Source organism: Gallus gallus, chromosome 7 (genome assembly GCF_016699485.2).
Source record: "Gallus gallus isolate bGalGal1 chromosome 7, bGalGal1.mat.broiler.GRCg7b, whole genome shotgun sequence".
In the NCBI taxonomy this organism is placed as follows: Eukaryota; Metazoa; Chordata; class Aves; order Galliformes; family Phasianidae; genus Gallus; species Gallus gallus.
Window position 1 is genome coordinate 19018245 of NC_052538.1, and position 24602 is coordinate 19042846.

The window sequence follows — 24602 nt, forward strand, 5'->3', positions numbered from 1 at the left end:
GTGTGCTTCTTCTGCTCTGAAATTCTAGTTTAAGCAGAGATCAGTTGTTGTTCTGTTGTTGTACCAAGCCAGCACAGTGCCTCCATTTCCTGATGAAAGTTGGTTGAGCTACAACTTTTAGCTAGGATTTTAAGGGAAGGTAAAAATGCACTTTGTATCCTTTAGACCTTATATGAGCATTAATCAACAGAACTGAAATAGACTTTACTGATTTTGCTGGCTGATATTTAAAAAATTAACTTTCCTATTTTCCTGATAATTAAATGTGTAGTGAAGTGGTCTGCTACTAAGATAATAAAGGAAGTACAACCATAGCTAGAAGGTGCAACATCACCGTGCTGCGCAATGGGATTTCATGTTCATTTGTATTTTTAGATGGTATTCCATATTATGAGTACAGCAGAAATGCTAAGTCATGGCTTGAACCAGTGATTGAGCACCCAGTGGGAAGGTAGGCCTAACTCAGGGGAGCTCAGCTGCATGCAATGCCCCTGAGTGACCAAAAAGGGTGGAGTCAGGATCCACCCCTTCCCAGACCTCATTTAAGGGTTGGTAGTGGAGGTAAGGATATATTGCTAGAAATCCCTACATACCTGAGGCCTTCTAAAGCTAAGCAGCTTCTTTCCTTTATTTCTGTGCCCACAGCTGTTGCATTTGAGCAAATTCTCACTTGCTGTAGCCTAGGTCCTTGCTACTTTGCTGTTGTCACTGTGCTTTCCATTATGTTACAATGAGTAGTGTTTTGTTTGAATATCAAATTAATGCTATCTTTTTGATTCTTATTTTCTTCACATGCAAGACCGTGAAGCTGTATGTTATAATCCTACCTCTCTTCAACTTCGTGTACCATCTGTATAAGTGTATTCTTTAGCAGATTTGTCAGAGAATACTGCTCTGTAAAAATCCTACACAACTGTCTCAATTATATAACAAATAGAAACAAAATCTAATATTGAGACAGTTATTCAGACTAAGATGCAATATGAAAATTATAGGGGATGCTAATAAGTACCCTAGTTTATTATGCAAAGAGCTAAAAGATCATTTTTTTAAATCAATAAGTGCTCAGAATATACATCAAATATATTTTCAGTTGAAATGTCCAGAAAGCATCATGTAGTGGGATCACTCCCCAGTCTCCATAGGCTATAACAATTCAGTGCTTTTTGCTATTGAAATACTTTTCTGAGCCTTACTGTTACATTAAAAGCTTTGTGGAATCTATAATTGAACTTCTCCAGGGAGAGGAGAAGTTTTTTGTTAGCATGCTATTTTATTGTTTTGGTAAAAATTACAATATTTTCTACAATAAAGGCAAGTTTCTACTATAAAGAAAGAATGAGAAGATTATTTTCTTACAATGAAATTTTGGATTGCTTCCACCACCTGCACCTTTTCTTGTCATTCCATAATGTCAAAAGTGTCATTTTATTTTTTTAACACTTTCATTGCCTGGCAGTTTCATCTTGGGTTTTTAAAGCTGAGGACCGACTTCTTTGCTTTATTTCACAGCAAACTTGTAACTGATGTTTTCACTTGCTCTTCTGATGTTCTAACCTGATTCATACAGACTATAAGCTCTGTCTTCTATGTTATCCTACAGTACTGAGTGGGGGAGAAAAAAAAAGGTTTTTTCCTTTAAATAAAATTCCTTCAATTTCTTTAAACTGTACTGTTCATCCCCATCACTTCTTGGTAGTAATAATAAACTTCCTGTAAAATGTTTAATTCCTATTGATAGGCATGTAGAGATACTTTAAAAAAACCTTACTAATGTGATTTTAACTATTTTTTTTATATAGTGACTTTATTTGTAATGACTTTAATATGAAACAATGCCTTTGTTATATCTGATGACACAGAGCTGCTATTTTATGATGTAGTAATTCTTCAGTTTGAACAGCTGGAGTTCTAAACTTAATCTTTTGAATATGATTTTTATTATTTCATGATTGAAAATACTTTTAGTGATAAATAATCTGTCATTTTTTGTTACTATGAGCTAATAGAAGAAGCATATTACTAATCTCTTATGCTTTCAGTTCTAATAAATGAAGTTCATACAACAGTGGAATAAAAAAAAAGAAATTCCATGAATTAGAGGCAGTTGTCTGGATGACCAAAGGTATATAGCATGAAAGATCTCATTCAGTAGAGACAGAGACTGATGGACCATTATGTTTCCTATGTAGATTTGCTAATTTATGCTTTAAATTATTATCCATGCAGTGATCCACAAGCTTATATAAATACAGAATATTATGTGTTGGTATGCAGAGCAAGCACAGAATTAAGGACATAGTGAAGCACTGTTGTCTTACACTAGAAGAGGAGTTGCTGCTCTCTGCCTTGGACACAGCGGCCTGATACAGAGCCAATTTTTCTTTCAAGGAGACGGTCTCATCAAAGTCCATCAATGTGTTCCCAGCCTTGGGAGTACTCTCTTCTGGTAATCCTCTCACACGTTTGCGATGACCCACTGCAAATACAAAGAGACATCACGATTCCTGAGTAGGAAACAAGTGCATTTTTTTCCTCAAATCTTGAAAGCAGAAGTAGAAACTTACAGTAATAACAACTTGTTAGTAATGATATCTTATTTTCAGTTTAGAAGCTATTTAGGACAGACAAAATGGATTCAATGAAGTTTTTGAAACTAGGGGATATTTTGGGGGAAATAACATAATATTTTAAGCATCCAGTTTTAAGCATGTTTGTCTTGGTAGTACTGTAGCGTGGGGGATAATATTAAGAAACTCTTCATTGAAAATGTTTAGGGAAGTGTTGATGTTCGAAGGTTAATTCTGAAAGCCTGTGCTGAAACAAACTGCAACACTGTCCCTGAAGTCAAGTAAGTTTTGCTTGGAAAAGGAATTTGGAGTTGCCCATAATACCTGTAAGCAATACCAGCTTTTAAATATAGCACAGAATTCAATTAAAGTAGTCATAAATCAGTCTGTACACTGTTAACCATATGTGACAAAACACAGCCAACATAGAAAATAATACTTAATCCTTATATGATAGGACTACATGTGACTTTTCAATCTCAAAATGTAATCTAGCCAATTTATGAGCGCAAGCAGCTAGTCCAGTTTCAGGTGTTCACTATGACCATGATCAGTATGCAGTGCAATATCCCTGCTTCCATAAGGCTATTTCAGCTTGGGCAAGGGCTGTCAGCTGTCACTCACTCTTGCTGAAGGACTCAGCTTTCTAAATTCAGACAGTGATACTTTTGTTCATTTGTTCTATTTCCATATCTTTTATTTTATCTATCAGGTATTGCAATTCAGTTTCACTAAAGAGTTGTCTGATCTGCAGAAATGTAATGTAAATATAAAGTAAACACTTGAGATAAAGCATTTGGTAGAGGAATTTTACAAATGATGTTGGAAAACACTTCTAGGTCATGGGATAGTTCCTGGCTGTTTTTCAAGCACCCATAGGTGTCACTGTGCTTTACTTATTCAGGGCTGTGCAAAAGGAGGAATCTTATTCACCACGCATAATACAAGGCAAGAATTATAGCTGAACTGCATTTTTCAAAGTTATTGTGTGTGAATGTTCTTACCTTTATGACAGCATGTTACAGCTTATCTGTCTGCAGTTTGGAAACAGTGAATGTGGAGACAGTGGTTCAGAGTACTCCTGAAAGAGCAGCGCTGACTTGTTAGCACCAGGAAGTCTTTTCTTCTAATAAATTTATGAGTTCATTAGAAAAGTGCCTTAAATTTAGCATTGAGGTATTTTTCCTTCTTATTTCAGATAAAGGGAAAAAGAATATGCGGTAAGCATCTCTGTCATCTATAATCAGAAGCATAAAGGTTTCATCTAATCCACATGCTGGAAATTCCTCTTGTCCTACCAAGGTTTTTCTACAGTCCATGGAAAATTGTTGAATAACACTGAAGTTCTGTAAATAGGCCACTCCCATTTTGGGAGGGGACTTGAGAATTCAAGAAATGTATTTTTAGTAAAGCCAGCAGAATCTATTTTTTTAATCCTTGTGCTTGTACTACACAAATCAGCGTGCCCTGATCTTCCCTAAATCCATCTATGTTTCTCCTTGTTGTTGCGTAATAGGATGAAATAAATTTGTCACAACCAGCATTGCTTTCATTCTTAAACAACTGTATTTTCTGAGATTGCAGAAGCAGGCTACAGGTGAAATGAATTGTCTTAAAAAAACAACAACAACAAAACAACACCCTAACAAAAAAAAAAAAAAAAAAGAAAAGAAACCCAAAAAATCTCATACCATAAAGCAACAAAAACACCCACAGAAATCCCCTAAAAATACCAGGCAAAATTTCTCTCTGATTTTCTCAAAGTTGAGGAAATTACTGAGTTAAAGAGTTAAAAAGTGAGAGGAAGAGGCAGGTAGAAGCGCTATCAGCTTGCTACCTGCAGATGTGCTAAGAAATTGGTATCTTTGCTTCATACAGTTTTAGCTGTCTATTAATGTACATTGAGTGCATTTTTCTGTCTTTCAGTGCTAATCAATACCATTTATAGAATGGTGTCATCTTTACAAAGGAAAAAAAAAAAAAAAAGCCTTTCCTAATAGCTATTTTTTTTGTCAGTTACAGCAAAGTTCCAGTCCACTGAAATACTGGAATACCCCATCCCATGGAGACCAGCTCCACTGGGGGGCATACCACTCCTTTTTTGGAGCAAGTAGAGTGAGACAGGTGATTTTGTTTTGTCTCCATGTTTAAGGGTGGAACTTGCTAGATGTTTTTAAGCCTTGAAGCCTGTGTGGCCCTTGCCGGAGTCAACTCCTTGTTCTGGAAGCCTACCTGTAAAGCATAATGTCATACATATGCATGACGAAAGTGCAGGTTCAGTTAATCACAGTTCTTCTTACCTAAGTTGGCTGAATTTGATTATTGTTTTACTAAAGTGGTGGCTGGGAAGAAAAGATACATATCATAAATCTCCCCTTTTTCTTATGAAGTGACCATTATTTAGTTTTGTCATTACTAAAAGCAGCAGAGAGACTTTGGAAAATGCTATTTGTTCAGCTAGATAGAGCAGAGTGCTAGGGAAGAGGTAACCCACCACAGAGGGAAGAATGTCAGGGCACATCTAGTCTGTCTTCCCATTCACTGCAGAGCTGTTTAGCTGGCATAGGTGTTCAAGGTCCAGTTATAGCAAGCAAATAAAACAAGCAATCGCAGTCTTCCATGAAATCAGACATAGATGCAAACACTCACTGAAGAGCGGTGTTCAGTGTAAACACACTCAGCTTCTAAATATTTTCTTCTCACCCTACTCAAAACTTTTATGTGAAGATAATTTTCTATTTTTGTATGTTTGTATGTTGGATACAATAATGATCAGCAGATAATTACTACAGCTTAAGAAAGTATAGCAACAGTTACAATTAATGAAAGCTTGCTGGAAAGAAAAAAACATGGTTTTCAGAGGAAGTAGAAATCAGGAGAGGCTGAATTGCTGTCCTCCAAGTGAGAATTCTGTACGTTACATGAGATTTAACCGAAGCAGTGGAAAGATTGAATGTGTTCTTCAGAAACAGAGAGAGATAGTCTTCTATCACCCAACAGTATCATTTTATTTCAAAGACATATGGCAGTATTTAACGTAGACTACTACCAGCATTATATTTATTAGCCCCTGCTCTAATTTTCAAAAATGTTTACAAGTTTAAAACCTTTCTTGGTATTGTTCCAACTCAGCAAGGGATTCTTGGATTCTGCCTAATTGTAAGCATGTGAATAGTTTCATCAAGAGAAATGGCAATACTCGTGTGGCTAAAAGTTAGACGTGATTAAATTCCTCGCTGAATTGGGGCCAATGAATTTAATGGGCTGTTTTAAAAAACATTTTAATAGATACATATTATTAGCCATATGAGGAGTGAAAGTAATAGAAACTATTCTCCTGTTACCTTTAAAAAAGGAAATGTGCTATTCTTGGAAGCTAGTTATTTTATAAGTTAACACGAAACCCTTTCGGATAGTATGAGGGATTAAGCAATCTGTGCTCTTTCTCATTCATTTTGCTCTTAGATTTTGCTCATTCAGGAGTACTGAAAGGTACAATATCTTCTGATTCTTTTGAGGATAAATGTGTGCTTATGATGAAATGTTTTGTCATAGGAGCCTTATGTTTACCTGTGTGAGGTATGTCGACAAAAAGCTGTTCTCCTTTGTCATGAGGGACTCATATGATTGTATTTATTTCAGAGGATATAATTCCTTATTAATGATAACATATCAACTATAAAAAATAAACGAAGCTTGACAAATCTTCCAGGCATAGTAGGACTGGAGAATTCTGTCTTACTGCTGGTTGTATTCAGTGGTGTAACTATATTAACTGTTTTGGGCTTCTCAGTGTTTTCATAATAGATTAAACAGCATTCTAAGCATCGCCTTTATTGTTTTTTAGTGGAGACAATGTTTGTACTCAGCCACAGAGCTTGCTGTAAATGTTACTTGATACTTCCAGAAAAATAAGGCCTTGACATAATTGAAACGTAGTAAAAAGTTTCATAGCACTGATATGGTTTGAGGGTTTTGCTTTTGCTGAAAAATTGAAACATTTGGTATAGAAAACCCAAAACTCATGGGAGAAATGATCTGTAGATCAGCATTATCTTATATTTTTCAGGTTTTGAAGGTTTATTCAAGTGCATAGTTGCAGATTTTAGCTCCTAAGTTCAGTGCACTAGAAGTTGAAGAGTTTTCATCAATGCTTTCAAATACTCAAATGAGCCTATAGGGAATTTGCTTCTCATAAGACTGTCTGAATGCAAAATGTGATATTACAGCTCTCACAGGACCTTTAAAAAAAACAAAACCAAAACACTATCCTCTATGGGTCTGTCACATATTTAGAAAAACCTTCACTTGTAAGAGACATGAATTGTTGACTGTGCATTTCTATGTAGTTCATAAGCTTTGTTATTCCCAATGGACCAAAAATGCTTCTGAAACATACCTTGCTCAATTTAGAATCAGAGACATGGTATGGAATGTAGGATTCATTTCTCTTGTTAGAAAGGAGAAAGAAAATATTTAAACTGAAAGGACTTAAAAGGAGAAAGGAAAAAAAAAAGTTGCTTACAATCATTTTTATTAAAAAGATATCTGAAAATCTCAACACACAGAGAAGAAAAATATTCCAACATGGAAAATACAATTGTATCTATTTAATGATAAAGAGGGTGAAGAGCTGATATGATCACAGTTGTCCTTCCAAAAAGAAATGAGCAGGTTAAAAATCTCTTTAATTTGCTAGGGAAAAAAAAAAAAAAAGAGAGAGAGAGAGAAAGAAGATATCCAGTGGCTAGAAGTTCAACATGATAGAAGATCCTGTATTCAATTTGAAAAATAAGCACAATAAACCTGTGTAACTACCAGACACTTGCAACCACCAGATATGCTCTTAGAGTGGCTAAAAAATGCAACTGAGATTGACAGCTGCTGCCTTTATTGGACAGCGAGGGTGCAGAAATGGACACAGTCCCAACAGAGGTGGAGATGGGATTTGAAAAACATGCATCTAAATCATCAGTGTATTTGAGCTGATGGATTTTACTCAGATAACAATTACTTGAAAATGAGCTAGGAACAAGACCGTAATTAATTGTGGGAACAAAGGAAGACTGTCTATAAAGCAGTGTTCTATATATGCCAAAAAAAGAGCAAACAGTCACTAACATGCTGTCTGATGTTAGATAAGTACTCGAAGATGCTTATCCAAATTGAATACTAATTCACTACAGATTAAAAGTCAAACTATCATCTTTCCAAGGATGGATTTGTTTTTGTCAGGAAGAATTAATTTGGGTCCTACATGCTGACCTGTCATTTCTCTTGATTCTTTTTAGGTTAAGTATGAACTCCCTAATCTGCAGCCACGTAAATCTAGGGTAACTCCATTGAAGTTGATGGGAATGATGAGACAGAAGGTAAGGCCTATTAACTGCAGAGTCCTGTAAGTCTTTGTATTCATCAACTTGTGTAAATTTGTAAGAACATCACACAATATTTTTATTACAGAGTCAGTCTAAGCCTATTTTATCTTCTAATCAAGTACATCAAACTTTTTTTTTTTTTTTGCTCCTTTTTATGTTACTTGCACAATTGCAAGTTTCTTATTACACTTTATTATACTTCTGCGAAAGTAATCCTCTTCAATTCAGGATTCAGTCCATTGACTATCAATTAAACAAGTTTATTTCAAGTAATTAATTATTCGCTGTAACATTTAAGCTGTCTGAATCAGTGTTCATTGTAAGTCATTTGAAATGCAAATAACTTTCTGTAAAGCCCTTCAGCCCTAGAGACCAATGTAGACTAGTTGTAAATGACTTTAGCAAGGATCTTCTTTTATAAGCTGTACTGGGACAGATTTTTAAACAGAGCAGTGGACAAAATAGATGTGCAATAATGTATACCTTATTTAAATGTGCAAAATAGTTGCTGTGATCACAGCACCATAAATAGAAGTTAATGTGGGCTTTCTGAAACCTGAGTAACAATTTAAATAAATCAACTGCAGTTCTTATTCTTCTGTCACTTTGTCGTGTCCAAATGCCTACAGTTCGTAGGTAGCAGATATGTTTGCAAAGAATCTCGTGTATTACCTACATACTGACTAATTCAGCTGATAGTTTCAACTTGACAATTATTTGCAGAAAACAATGTTTATACCAAAAACAAATGAGAAACCTAATTAACCTGCACTTCATTCTTCAGAGAAAACCCTACCAACTACGATCACTCTCTCCTGTAGATAATTTTACAATCAGTTGTAAATAATCATTCATAAAGCATGCTATTGTCAATGTTTTTACATATTTTTTTTTTTGAAGATAGAACCTGAGTTAAGCACAGTGGATTTTTTTCAGTTCATAGTAGATACTCAGAGGAATCTTATTATGGAAGATGCACAGAACAGTTAAACCTATACAGAACCTAGCAACACTGAGTTGCCTGTGCAACTGCTAGTACTTGCTTACTCCCCAAACCAAGCTTTGCTTGGTTTAGTTATAAATAAAATTCATGCTATAGCCTCAGTTCTATGCTAAGTGCACTCATCATTAAAAGCTGATAATACATCCATAGGTCGTTGAAAGGTGGCGTTAGTTCATTGAAATAATTTCTATTTTTGAAGAGCTTAAATGCTAAGATTTCTTCAGTTGTGTCAGTCATTTGGTGAGAGTCCCTTTGTCCAGAGGTGTGTTTCTACTTCAGATACAGACCTAAATATAATTAGTAAAGCTTTGTCACTTCAAAGCTGTTTAACAACTTTTGCTGAAGCTGCAACTTGTTGCCTCTGAGAACAGGGAGAGGTTTCACAACATTGGTGTTAGTGCAGTAGTGATACCTTCAGAATTCTTCATTCTCACTCTCCTTCTTTGGCTGCAGTACACCATTCCTATTACTTGTGATGGTACAACTGTTTAAGAACCTACACAGTAAATCAAACCAGCGGCCTTGAGTGAAATAATCCAAATTGAAGTAAGATCTTCTTCTATTTTGATTGTTTTGTTTATCTTCTTGCTTTACCTATCTGTATCAGTTCTTAGATCTGGATCACAATGTGTTCTGACTGATTTGGCAGCACAAATGAGAGGCGCTGTCATTCAGTGCGGTGACAGGGTTAAATGTGAGAAAACAAGGGAATGAGGCTCTTTAAACCAGCATTGCCAAAGATGTGTAAAAAGTGATTTCCTACTAAGAGCAATTTTTTGCTCTTGCCTCAAATTAATTTCTCTCTGGATTGTAGAATGCAGTTCATTATAAATTTAATGGATTATAAATGGGGAAATGTGTTACACATATTCTTCCTCTTCTTTGCTAGAAAATCTAATCAACTGTCTTTTGTAACAAAAGACTTTCTAGTTTTGTCAAAGCCACAAAACTGGCTTCTGTCTCTCAATGTTGTTATCAGCCAAAACTTGGGCAGGTTTCCTGTTACTCATATGTCTGTGGAGAAAATAAAGTTATTGGGGTTAAAAAAAAAAAATGTTAAAAAGATAAAAGAAGGTAAGGCTAGGGAAACAGGTAGTAATGTCTACAACAGAAAATAATCTTGGCTGTTAATGATGACAAGTTTGATAGTCTAACATGTGAAGAGAATAGCTAGTTCAAAAATAAGAGTCAAAGTTATGTTTTTAAGTCACTGGAAGTCAATAAATATAGCTCTCCAAACACCATATGTAGAGGATATTTTTAAAAATAAATCCACTTTTACAGTAATGACTTTAACTGATAAATAATGCTGATTACCAAAGAAATGATCACTCGTCCTTCAAAACATTGCAGGAGAGAGATTTAAATAATTATCACAGTAGTTTATAGATAAAGCAGGTAATGTCAGCCTTAGCTAAAAGAGGTCTTGCTCATTGAGATTTACTTTTCCTTTTGGTCTGCTTGAGTCTGGAATTGCTAAACATGCAGGCCATGAAAAACCAGCCACAAGGGTTCTTCTGATTCACATTCGTTTTTTCCTTCTCCCTTTGAAAGGAAATAATTGTTTCTGTCATAATAAAATAATACCTGAATAATATATTTATGATGTGGGTAAACAGGCATTATGTCTACTTAGCCATGTGATTATAAATGTTTCACTCTAAGGTATTAGAAAAAAATACTCTTCAGTTGTGTCTTTACTATCAACTGATGCTGTAAGTTTATATTGCAATATAACTGAATAACTAGGTAAGTAACAGGGAATGTTTAGCCTGAGTGTTAACTTCTTACGTAGGAGTCTCTTATGGTGTTACAAAATGCAGATTTATGGTTTACCTTGTGGTAAACATAAATATGCTGGAAAGGGCTTCTCATTCTCAGAACAGTAAATCTACCTCAGCCTGAGCTTCCAAACAGTCTCCAAATGGCATTATGGAACCTGCTCTAAGCGACTATAACTGTAAGTTGCTGTGTGCCTGGGACTAGTTTCAAACAAGTATCAGATGCTCTTCCCTCATGCCACTTCATTTCACCAAGATGAAACTTTTATTCAAGTCATAAAATATATATGGTATGTGACTTAAGGAAAGTTGAGTAAAATATTGATCTTATCACTAGAGCTTTCACTGTGGTGGAAAAAACTGCCTGAGCCCAATGAATTTCAGTTGATCTGTGTGACATCTTCATTCTTTTCTTTCTGCAGTATTAATGACATAATGCTGATGGTACGAGTGTTCTTCATTCCTGAGCTGATCCTGTTTAAAAACTGCATTCAACTACAGCATTACAAGTCTCCAATAATGGATGTAAGTGTTCAGTAGTATTCATGGGTAGATAAAAAAAAAGAAACATCTCTGTTACATATGTCAGTGTGAATTATTACCCTAGTTTTAGTGGTTTAGAATCTGAAAAACAAAGGGAGGTTGATGTTTGAAGTATGTCATTGAAATCTCCACGGAGGAGGGAAATTGGTAGTGATATACTACAGGGCTAGTTACTGGGAACATCAGAGCTATGTTTACAAAAGTATTTTTCCTGTGACCCACCTTTAAAGGGAACTCTGTTATTTGCCTCCTAATCTCTGCCTGAAGCTGCAAACAGTTTCTCCAAAGCTTTTGAGGAGAGGTGCCTCTTTGAATATCTCTTCTGTCTTTCTAAAATGTGAGAAAAGCTTTGGTAGGGGGAAAGGGTGTGGCAATTCAGTAGGATCTGTAAATCTATCATATAGGCTTGGTTCAGACCCCAGCCCATGCTTTTTGTGCATTGACCATGAGAGGAAAAAAAAAAAAAAAAGTGTTTCTGCAGATTCAATATACTTAATCATTTTAGCTTTCTTCAGAATAGTATTTAAACCTACCTTTATCTGTGCAGATGTTTAAGGTGTTTTGTTTTGATGTTAAATTTGATGCATTTGTAAGAAGAGTTACATTTCGTAACAACCCAGAGCCAACCTGTGGTTTATCTATGGTAAACGTGGACCACAAGTTAGGAAGGTGAAACACCTTGGGCTTCAGAGTCATTCCGTGTTGTGTAACTATGTTATACTTGTTATAGTAACAGAACTAACTGGAATGGTACAGCTTGCTGGCACAGCATGGTGTTTACGGTCTCGAAGTTATTATACGTGTTTTACCCAAATTAGGTAGTGTATTAGGCTAAGCTGTATGTATCTGTTATGGTACTGCACTCACCTGAGAGTGAGGCTGAGCTCATTAAAATTAAGTCAAGATTTGCTCTGAACTCATCAAAGAGTGTGAATACTCGGATTACAAGACTAATGACCAAGTAAATTTTATCATCTTGCCTTTTATCCAAAGATCCTTATTCTCCTGCTATTCTAGCTCTGTCCTATTAAAAAAAAAAAAGAAAACTGTATTTGGTTAATGAGCGTTCTACTGAACTGAATTCTTCAGTACTAAATATTCTTTCAAGTTCTGCCTAGAGATGACACATTACAGCTGATACGAAATGTAAAATTAACAAGCGGAAAGCCACAATTAAATGTTAACATATTATAAAAACAACACAATGCCAAATCCAAACTATCTCCACCAAAATAGAAAATGAAGTTACTGCTTTTTCGTAATAGATGAATGCTGTCCATATTTTTGATAACTTATTTGTAGATTTGGGTTGTCTTCATCAAAAATTATGTGAAGAGTAAACTTTAAATTATTGAGCTTTGAAGATTTCAAAAACATTTGAAAACATTCATAAATGAAAATTATATGAAATACATTCTCAAAACATAGGAGTCCATTCTATTATCTTTTATTGAAAAATTACTTAATGGACTTATGGCACTCATCCCCCCCCCACAAAAAAAAAAGAAAGCTGTTTGCATCGATAAGCATGTCACATTCCCTCATTCGAAGCTGTTCTGATTGACTGTGATTGTCCATTGCCACTTCTGTGATGAAGTAAATTGTTTAATTTATGTATAAAGAAATTAAGTGCACTATTTTCTCTGATGTTACCAGCATAGGCTTGAGAGAATAGGAGGAATAAATGGAAGGGGGAGATTGAGAGCTGGTTTTGCACTAGCATGGTGATACATAGCATGCATTTACTATATAAATACAACCAAAAGTATGCAATTGAGAAATCTCAAATATGTTTGCATGTTAGTGTACTGTATAACAGATATTTGACATTGGAACCAAGTAGTGTATAATCAATATTGTTTCTCTAGTAAACCAAAGCACAGGTACATATGCTGTCTTACACTGTAGTGTGGTCTTCAGAGTAAGGTGTGTGTACCCCAGGATCTGCACAAGACAACTGAGCTGCAGGAAGAAACTATTTTTATACTAGTATATTTTAACGTTTATTTTACAATTTAACATTTTAAATTGTTTATTTCATCTTTCATCTTTTTTAATACCTGTTTTTGTGTACATAATATATTGGTACTCATGGAATAGTACATGTATATAATTTAAAAAATATATACATATACTGGGAGGGCATGCTCAGAAGTGTGTTACTGGTAGGGGTACGGGTGTGCTGTCAGAAATGTTTGGAGACCACTACTGTAGACTACTGAAAGAGGAAATCAGATCAAAGTGGTAAAGCTAACCTTCAAGGTTGTTCTGTCCATTTCCTGATGACATCTTCTCAAAGATTGCTCTCCCCCTTTTCACGCTGGACTCATTCAAGATGTCAGATTGGCTTCCAGGATGACTCTTCAATGTTGATGAAAGTGAACTTCTCTCATGTTCTGCTTCCTGTGAGAAAGCATCACAGTGATGTGAGTTGAAAGCTATTGGTAGGAAACAGATATAGTTTTCAGGGTGGAAAAGGGTATAAAGAGGGAGTGGATTGGAAGAAGGTGCTCTTATGGGGGGTAATGGGCTCCAAAATGCTCTGGGGTAAATTCTATGGCACTGTAGGTTGTGAATTAGTGAGTGCAGCTTAGTTTATAATTCAGTACATCATTGTGCTTGGCAGTGTCTAGCAGTGTCTTGCATGCTCATCTTTCCAGAAGTGAAATGGTTTCATGGTAAGGATCGCAGTAAAAGATGCCATCTGCTCATATAAATGCTTTTTTGTGCATAGAAATGTTGACAGAGAATTTTATTAATTTCATTACCTGGTATGCAAGACTTTGTAAACACAACAAATGAGACCAGATGTACATGGGCTTTCATTATTCAGAGGCTTGTTTTTCAATTATGCTATGATATGTATTAATTGAGTTTGGTTTATCGCTATCGTGATCCAATGTTCCACTGTTTACTGAATATCATTAGTTTCCCACTGCGGTCTCAGCCCTTTGAGGTAAAGTGAGGAAATTATAGCTAAGAAAAATGTTTGTGTCAAACTTTGTGTTTTGGGGTGCTTCTGCTTTCTCTCATACAATATAGTGCTCAGTACGGAGAAGTGCAGTGTGTTGGATGTAACACCTGTAAAGTCTTGACTACAGCTGTTATGTCCAGGATCTGAAACAGCAGGAATAGTAACAAAAATACTTTTCTTTTAAATTTATTTTTTTCCGAAGGAATAAGGTGAAAAATCCCCTGAAACTGTGCAGGGAGGGAGAACCAACAAGTCACTTGTAAAATTTTTACTACTGTAAGTTTGCTTCAATTAAAGCTGCATGGGAATGGGATATAACAGATCACAGGTTTTCAAACACTGTATGCAAGTTATCCTGATTAGATTTCTGTTTTCTTATTTGTCACACTAAATAAGATATGGTTCTTCGTATTTGCTTCAGAGTACCTGTTAGATAACTGCTTGGAACTTTCAGTGCTATGAAATAGTATTTAATCTGACTTATAATGCTAATTAAAACAAACCTTGTCTTACCTTCTGTTCTTTGTAGTAGTAGTGTATTGGCATACAGCGTTTTCAGACTCATGACTGACAAAATGACAGCGTGAAACGCAAGTTACGTTTTTTGTGTAAATAGCTAAGTGTACAACAAAAGGAACTTTTTTATTTGGTAAATGGAATTAACCAATCAGACAGATTTCTGCAGTATTCCAATTGTATAAACTATTCTCATAGACAGATGGGTATCAGGCAGAAACTATTCAAACCAAAAATTTAGAAGCCTCCAGTAAAGTTAAATCATATTCTTGAAGTCCTTTTTCACTCACAGTCTGCAGGACCTGCCTATATTGTAGTTGTAACTGAAATTTTTTTTTTTGTGGCCTTGTCAAGTCAGATATGATCTACTGCTAGAACTCATGACCTGGATTGGATACCTTAGCACAATTTTATTTTGCTCTGGCATTGTAAAACACCTGAAAATGAACATGTACATGCATTGCAAAAATCTAATTCATGGCCTCATTGAGCTGTATGCAAGGCTTCCAAAAGAATGTAAGTGAGATTTTTAAAAATATACTTAGTTCAATATACTTAGTTCACAAATGTGGAACTTCGAACTGTTAATAAACCATAAGGAGAATAATTATAACTCTTCCGCTTCTGGGTAAAGAGCACTTCAAACCTTAGCCCTAAACTTTGCATTACAGAGGAAGCCAGGGCTTTAGCAGCATAGTATGGTATCATGTCTGTGCTAAAGAGAGGTCTGTGAGTACATGTAAGTTCCTGTAAACTCATATCTTCCTTTTAATAAGGTAACAGTAAGGTCTGTAGGAGCCCTAGAAGGAAGGTATGATTCTCAAGATCTCTATATGAAGCCACTGAGTTTCAAGACATCTTTTAAAGTTAATTTATGACAGCTTAAAGTAGTTCAGCAGTCTGGTCGTGCAGTGCTGTTGGGAAAGCTGAGCCAGTGAATGAATGTGGGGGAGGGCGACTTAATAAAAGAACACATATTAATAAAACATATATTTATCTGCATAGAATAACCTACTAATTGTTTATAATGCATCCTATTTTATATGATACTGAATTTAACTTCAGTCTTGTCAAGGAATAACATTTAATAAGTTAAAGGAGCACAAAGGTAAAATCATTTGTACATTTGCTGAAATAATTATTTAACAGCATTCTTCTGAAATAATTATGTAAACAATATTTGCTGAATTATCTTGGAGATACCTATTATCAGGGGTAAATTATGCTATAAAACTGAATTGGAGTTGCTATTTGTAATTTTTGCCCGTAATGTTGTTTATGTGAGGGTAGATATTTCCATTTTCAAAGAAAGGACTTAGTTCTGATGTCTTAGAATTAAATAAACTAGACTTTTCCTTCTCCCCTATCTGAATGACCACTGATCGGGTATTTGAAGCTTGCTGAGAAAAAAACTGAATAAGCAGCTGCAATTTTTTAGTATTACTAAATTATATGAGAACTCTATTTGATCTTGTCTGATAGATGAACCAACATATAACATAGAAAAGTGGAAAACTGGGAAATGAGTTATTATGGGGATAGTTTCTTCCTTACCTGAGTAAGTGCTTGGTGATTTTAGAGAATGTAATTCATTTCCAAGATGCTGCTGGGAGTTAGCTTTGTGAAGCCATGCCCATGGCCAAAGAACAGAGAATTTCAAAAGGAAGACACTGGTAGTTTCACACCTAAACAACATAAGACTTGTAATTTATGCCTTTAATATTTGGACACAAGTCCGTGGTACTTTCATGCTATATTCCGCCCATTCTACTTGACATGATTGCTTTGCAGAAGCACATGCAGGTGCACTATTTTTCTGGAAATAATTAGTTTTCTCAGAGCTATGGAGCTAAAGATTAGATTATCAGAGAGAGAGCAAGTTTGGGTCAAAGCCAAGTGTTTATAAGACACTGAGTCTGAACACCACTGAAAATGCCACAGCAACATAGCATAGCCTGTATCCTACCCTACTGTATCTGTTCTTCAAACAGCCTTCAGGGAAAGCAAGATAAAAAGCATTTGATTTTATAACAAAGAATTACAAACATCAGGGCAGAAGGCCAACAGACACATACTGGGGGTACTTCTGATGAAGGAAAAAGCATAAGCATATGGAGTCCTTATGATTAAGTCTGAACATATGCAACCTGACAGGGAATCAAAGGAAGTTTATTAAGAATGTTTAAAGAAAACTAGGGTGATGGAGTGATGCAATGTTTTTTCTTAAGATGCACAGTTATGAGCTAGCAACTGAAATTCCAGTGAAACTGGAGGATAGAGTTCTGAGGGGCTTGTCTTCCTGGTATAACATGGAGCAAAAATTAGTTGTCTATAACGATCAAGAGAGCATGTTAACCTTAGGCTATTGCTTCATCTGAGAGAAGCTACAGAAAGCAAGGGATGTAGCTGCTCAGCAGAAATAATTAAAATGAATGAAAGAGCTTTTAGAGGTGATTGGGGCAAACATGTAAAGTAGCCTATTTATTAGTCATTCTGTCCATTAATGAAACCTCACGCCCTCTACTGTAGATTAGCATACCTACAAGGTGAAAACATTTTCAGACAAATAGCCCTAATTCTGAGAAAATATGAAAAGCTATTTAAAAAATGAAATGGTGCCCTGAGTATAACTCCCTTGTTTCAGAACATATGCTTGTGGCATCACCAGTCATTACGCATATTGTCTCATCAGCGTCTCCCCTATCCCTTCCCTCCTCAAAAAGAGCAGTGCTGCTACCACCTTGATGGAAGTGAGCATGAAAGGAAATTTTGAATACAGTGGATGATAATTTTAGCACATAGACCAGGAGGTACAATCAACACACTGGAAAACCTAAGCCTGGTTTGGTTTCAAGGTATAGGGAACCTTAAACAACACTGTGGGATTTTCTGCTTTTTAATTTAGTAGATTTACAGGAGATAATTGGTTTAAAATTAATTTAGATTATTTTCCTGATGGTTTTTACTATTAGAAGTGTATTTTCCTTGACTATTATGGAAAGTATTTTTGGAGGGATCTAGCAAGAGGAAAATGTCTGGAGTAAAGAAGGTAGCTGTCTTTCTGCTCCATGCCACATTCGTGTGTTCCTTCCACACTGGTCTGTTGGGTTCTCGCAAGTTGTCCATCCGACTCAGAAATGTCACGGTAGCACAGTGCCAGTAAGATAATCCCTTTGAACAGACTGGGTTACAATGCAGACACAACAGTGGGTGATTTTAGCACTGGAGGATGGCTTGGCCAGGACATAGGTAGGCTGAGAGCAATGAGATACTCTCTGCCAAGGGAATCAGGAGACAGCAGGTGGCTGAAATGAATAGAATGTTTTGTGAGGGAAGGGATACAGCTTCAAACTGCTAATCATTACGTACCCCTTTTTCAGGGGTGATTATCAGTTACATTTACAACCCAGTATTAATGGTGATGCTTTGGTTTAAAGCAGCTGAAGAGCTGACCGTTATATCTGAAATCTGGTACAGACGATCTGTGATGAAGAAATCGTGCATAACTATTAGGAAAAATGAAGGGTGAAGAAGGGATAATACAAGAAATAATAATAAAAAAGTGCAGTTGCACGTGGTGTTAGATCATCCTGAACGTGGCTCCCTCCTGCTTCTCCAGTTCCGCAACCACCCAGTGCCTGGCATAAATGAGAGTAGCCTCAGGATCATATTGCCTCAGCATTGTGTGTGCTTTCAGCAGCCACTAGGATACCAGAGAATCACTTTAACGATGCTCTAACTTCTGCAGTATTAGAAAGAAAAAACAACACTCGAAACACACTGTGCTTTCAGCTACTGCTGTCATCTCTGAATCCATATATTGTTTGTATTCTTAATCAATCAAACGTATTTGTAATACATTTGTCTGTAGTTACCAGAAACAGCTAAAAGTCTTCAGAATTTACACTTCCTTATTATTGCAAGGTGTGGACCACTATAAGTGTCATTTATATTTTTCTCAGTGCTTGTAGTATATTTTTATAACATTTTCAAATTTTCATCTCTGCAGTAGCAATTCTTTTTTTTATGAAGTTTATGTAAGTTAGTTTTTTGGACATACATTTTAATATATCTTTATATTGTTTGGCCACGTTTCATATAAATTATAGGAATATTGGTCTTCAGATTTTTTTGCCTAAATATTTTCATGGACAGATTTCTGAGATGTTGGCCACCATGCCAGCAGGTATTGTCACTCAAGCTTATTTTCCTGTGTCTTAAAGTATAGAAAAGCATATTTATCAAATAAAACAGAAAAGCCTTTTAGACATAAAATATTACTAGTTGACTTTAGTGCTCAGTTCTTCCATCTGCAAACCTGTCTGGATCTCAGGTTTTGATTTGTAGTGCACATCATTCCCATTTTTCAAGACTGCAATGGAGTTTTTATTTAGTGTTTTTGTAATTTGGGAATTTCCATAAATTCTGTCAATTACTAGTTCTAGGAAAGCTCTTTTCAGTTTCTTGCCATGGTATTAATTTGTCATTTTAGTTCCACAAAGCATTTTATTATAGGCAAGTGAATTTCATTTCCTTTAACTTCATATTAAGTAGCTTGAAACTGGTGTTTATTGTTCCAAATCACTTTGTTAATTTGTCTTTTCATTTCTGTGTACTTCTGTCTTTAGTAATGTATGCAAAAAGAGAATAACTGTATTCCTCCATAATTGCACAGACTGGGGGGGGGGGACGACTGATAATATATTGGTCAAAAATATGATTATAATTCAGTAAATTTAACATTTTGAATATATTAATTTGCTTTTAGATGCTCTAATTAAGTTCTCACCATTTTCTTTGCTAATTTTAGCTTTTATCACAATGATCTGTAGTTATCCGTACTCTTTAAATGCCTGATAGGTGAATGGTCCTTTTAATTGTTTCTGAGGGAGGACAGTGCTGTTCTGGTATGCAGAGATGACTGCTGGGGCAAAGAGAACTGCATTACTAGCACTCCACAGAATATTTTTTTCCTCTAAAGTAACCAATTCCATATGCATTTTCTTTTGTTCCTCTTCACTCATGGTGGCCCCCACATGACAGTTTCCAGGATGCCTTTGCACCAATTCACAAGCAGCAATGCTGTCTTGCTAGGGCTTCTGACGGATGATTTTCTTGCAATATCACTCCTGCTGAAGTGCTAGGGCTCAGATTTATTTTAAGAAAATGATATTTCCTACTGTGAGAAACTTATTGAAAGGTATTACAATTACCATAAACTCCTTTTAATCGGGACAAATTTAATTTGCATACTGTTTTATTGGGATATCTCCCCAGATAACCTAATGTCAGTGAGTGGCATAGACATCTGCTTAATAAGGATAGAATTACCATAAGTGCCACTTATTGAAAAAGCACTGAGGTAGTGCCAAGAGGTGCTTAATTAGAGGCTAATATATGCAACTTTTGCAAAAATTGCTAAATGAAAACTAAAATAAGATTTTTTTTTCCTAATTACTGCAGGCTTTTGTAACTGTGTACGTGTGTGGTCAGGATGGGAACAAGCATGCAGTTGATACAAAGACTTGTGTGGAGCACCCTGTTTAACAGTATTTAGTGTGATTTTTTTTTGTTGGGCGCAATTTGTTGAAATCTGTCTATATCTAAGTAACTTTTTATAATTTAATTACTTCAGTTTACTTACTGGCTCTGATATTACATTCGTTTTGTTTTAATGGGCTCCTCAGGAAAATGTGACACGAAGCTATTTTTATGTTCTGATATCATCCTCTAGACGTGATGAAAAGTATGAAGCATTGGACTGCCAAATTTCATTGAATATGCAGTCATTACACTTAGAGATGTCAAAGATAAAGATTCCAATTTCAGTGAGCCTACTGATTGACTATGCTTCATTTAGATAGTGGATTTTCCACTCGTTATCCAGTCCTGCACTAATCTGAAAGTCAGTAAGCCAGAACACATAAAGTTTTAAATAGAGGAAAACTATTTACTGAATTACTATTGCCTTTTTGAATGCATTGAACTACTTTAGATTGAAAGAAGAATTTGCAGTCGCTACATTAAGTAGGCTGCCAAAATCTATTACTAAAGTTCAAAGTATTTAATCTTCTTTTAAAATAATACATGCTTAATAGTATTTGAAAAATGCGCACCAAATACCCAGAATTCTGGTATGTCAATTTCTCATTTCCATCCCATCGTATTTTAACTACTTTTGCTAAACGTGCTATTTAAAGAAAAGCTACCTACCACCTAACTTTCATTTATTTATGATCTCCACTGGAACAATACGTGTCTACAAAATAAAAAAGAAAGGTAGAAGGAATTCACCCAAAGAGAACGTGTAAGAGCATAGGTTGAAAGGAAATTAATAAATAAATGGATCATGACATAGAAAGTACATGAAGTAGTAGGATAAACATTTACAAATTTGATCTGTTGCTATAAAATTATCTAAAATCTTGATCCCTCAATGTGTTTTATTGTGATTGTAACTCTAAATACCTGAGAGTTGCTTTTTGAAGAATTGTTTTCAGTGGAAATTCAAGTGCTTGCCTCAGAGCTTTGCTGAACTAGCTCTTAAATGTTACAATTACCTAATAAGGCTAGCACGTAAATAGGAGATCCCATTACAGGAATTAAGTTCTTTAGTCATACACTACATTTATTTCTAAAAATGTTCTCTTACTCTTCACTGTAAAGACACTCCAAACTAGTGTTTATTCTCAATCATAACTCTTCTCAGGCTCACTTTTTAGAAGACATTTTAACCACTTAAGCTGCCCATACATTTAATGAGAAATATAAAGCCTCCTATCTTTCTATCTGCCTGATTATTCTTAATACTTGATAATATTTGTGGCTAGTCAAGTTTGAACTGGAGAGGAGGTGGTCTTACTGAGGGTAAATTGTGTTGTGTTCTGCTTACTTTTGAGAGCTTTCTACCACAGTAATTTTACCACTAAAGCTGGCACCTTATCTTCCAATTCAAAACAAGAGGGTGCTTAGCTGAAGAGTACACAAGAGTGATTTGAATTTAATTCTAGCTCTGAACACGCTGAAAATATCTCCTGTGAATCATTCAATCTTTGTGAAATATAAAAAATAAAACAAAGTGGCATAGCCCTTGCCTGCCTGGAAGAAAGCCTTTGGAAATGCCAGCATGAGACAAGTCTGTTTCTGATATATTTCTCATTTGTAATTAAAAATATGATGGAAATCCGTTCTGGAGCAGTTTAGAAGCAGTGAGTGCATGGAATCATGTCTACCATCTGCTGAAATGCTGGTGGCATTATTAAGATGGATGACAAACCCCCTAAAGTGACTATTACTGAGAAGTGCTAATAACACCTGCTACATAAACTCTGTGAAGCCAGTAAGTAAACTGTTGAGGGAAAGCCACGATTCTTAGCTGATTCTCTGCAATGCACCACTTCACTAAGACAGGATTTCTAAAGAGCCTTTTAAAAAAACCAGTATGGCTGCCTGGAACCTGCTTGTTCATTGCATCCCCAGCCCAGATAAAAAGATGCTTATCCTTTTCAACTGTTGCAGACAGTTTTGAAATAAGGCGGTATTTTCATTTGGAGGAAGGGTATAAAATAACTCTGTTGTATACAAAGACCAGATGCCCTGAAAAGAGTTGCTTCTTGACCTGAAGAAAAATAAGATATATTTGCAGAATTGTAATCTCAGAATGGAGCTCAACATGAAGAAGAAATGTTGAGTGGCTCTTTTAAAATTTGTATTATGTTTATAGATTTCACTCTTAATTACCATTTACTGATATGCTGTTTAATACCATAGCAAAATTGAGACAGGGTCTCCGGTATTACTGACTAAAAAGTAACAGCCTGATTGTATGGGCCAAAAAGGGAAACTCATTTAATTGTTAAAACTGATCTCTTCCTATTCTGTTCTGTGGAAGGAATGTCAGTTATATGCAGCTTGTTGTAAAACCTTAATTATCAATGTTATGGCAGTTTTTACAGTATGATAATGAATATTTGTGCAAAATCAGCAACAGCGCAGTGCATTTACTAAGAAAATGTAGAGCATGCAGTAGTAACAGATACTTTCCAAATGAATAATGTGCAGTGGTCCATTTTGACAGGTATTTTCTGGAGGATATAGAACAAACTAAATAGATGCATGTAAGAGGCCACAGTTAAGACATATGGCAATAACCAAGAATTTTTTAATGAGTTTTCTTCAAAACTATTACACTAGTCTGAGTAAAATCATGTAAAATAGGCCAGCTACAATATGTACAAAATATAAATAAAGACATAATTCATGACACTCTGAAATAAAAAACGTAGTGGATGTAAATCTTAGTACATTTTTTTAAAGCAATTTGAAATTAAATCACAATTTGGACAGAATTTATCCTAAGCTGTTACTAGATGTCCGTATAACTCACTGGCAGTATATTGGCAGCAAAACATGAAGAAGGAAGGGTCCAGATTTGTGACAACTGCGTTGAATGTGAGATGTACTAGAAAGAACAACAGCAAAGAATCTGAGATGATAGAGTGAGCATAGCTTTGTAACCAGGATTAATGGGCTGAAATTTTCAGGTTTGAAAAAGTCATGGAAACTGCTTCCTAAATGAAAGTGACCAGTAACCAAGAATATCACTGAAGTTCTCTTTCCAAACTGTGCCGTAGATACGTAAAATGTTATCTCACTGCCCAAGAGACAGAAGATTTGAAATGTAGGAAAAATTAAACACTAAAGCCTTCCTTTCCCCCCCCCCCCTTTTTTTTTTTAACTTTGCTATTTACATGCATATATCAAACATTTCAATTGAACACAATCATTTGTGCTTCCTATTTACATAATAACTGGATAGCAGTTTTAGCACATCTACAAAGCACTGTTGTAAATAATCCAGCTCTACTTTAGCACAATAAAGTTTTATTTAAAGCTCCTTTACTGTGGTGAATGTAGTAATCTCTTCGCATGCAAGTGTAAAAGGAACACTATTGCATGCTACATTCCAAGGCTACCTCAAATACTACTTCTTTGTTCTTTAATATATTTTTGCCTTTACAATGCTTATTTTAAGGATTTAATTTTATAATTCTCAGTGTTTTCTATCCTTTCAGTAGAAAATGAAGAGCCATTGTTTTACTGGTTATTCTATCTGTGAATACGAGTGCTACTACTGTTAACTGCAGATATGAAGTTGGAAACAAATGCTATTTATTTTGGCTTTCACGAGAGGATGCGTGGGCTTAGGTTTTTTGTTTGTTTATTATAAATTCATTGACAGGTCTAGAATATATGCTTTTCTTTCAAAATTCTCTTGCTGAAACTTGCTTAGAGTCAGAGAAATACTGGATTAGATCTTTTAAAGTTCTTAAAATATTTGTGTGCATCTGCCTTCAAGCAAAACAAAACAATAGTTATGACAGTGACGTTTTCTAACGTGATCATTTTGTGTTTAGTACTGCTGCAGACATTTACACTCTTTCTGTTGTCATTTTCCACAGTCATTTGCTATTTCATGATTTTTGTAATTATTTTAAATTGCTGGAAATTATTGAAAGTACTCTGTGGTGTGAATCAGAAAACAAGAATAATAAAACAGAAACAAAAGCGCTAGCAGAGAGGTGAGAAGCAAATGTCTTACAAAATTACTAGTATTTTTATTTCATGGAAGGCACTCTATTTTCCTACTGCTCTGTATGCCAATCTTCTGCCTTTACTCTCTGCTTTGTTTCCTTCCAAAATATTGTCTGGCTTCAAAGATTTAATCATTTTCCAGTAACACAGAGCAAGCTACTTCTCAGTGTCCTCTGACAATACTTTTAGAAACAGGACGAAAGAAGCATTTTCCTTCACTTGCTCAGGCTGCAAAGGTAGATC

At 35.4% G+C, this 24602-nt stretch overlaps 1 protein-coding gene across 1 annotated transcript in view; it reads right to left on the reverse strand.

The window, feature by feature from the left end:
* Window positions 1-24602, reverse strand: part of XIRP2 (xin actin binding repeat containing 2) — a 55762-nt gene that overhangs the window by 14076 nt on the left and 17084 nt on the right. Inside the window, exons 3-4 of the mRNA XM_015289756.3 lie at window positions 13531-13678; window positions 2322-2479 (exon numbers count right to left, since the gene is read on the reverse strand). Coding sequence (XP_015145242.2) covers window positions 2322-2479; window positions 13531-13678 — 306 coding nt within the window. The remainder of the gene's footprint in view (window positions 1-2321; window positions 2480-13530; window positions 13679-24602) is intronic.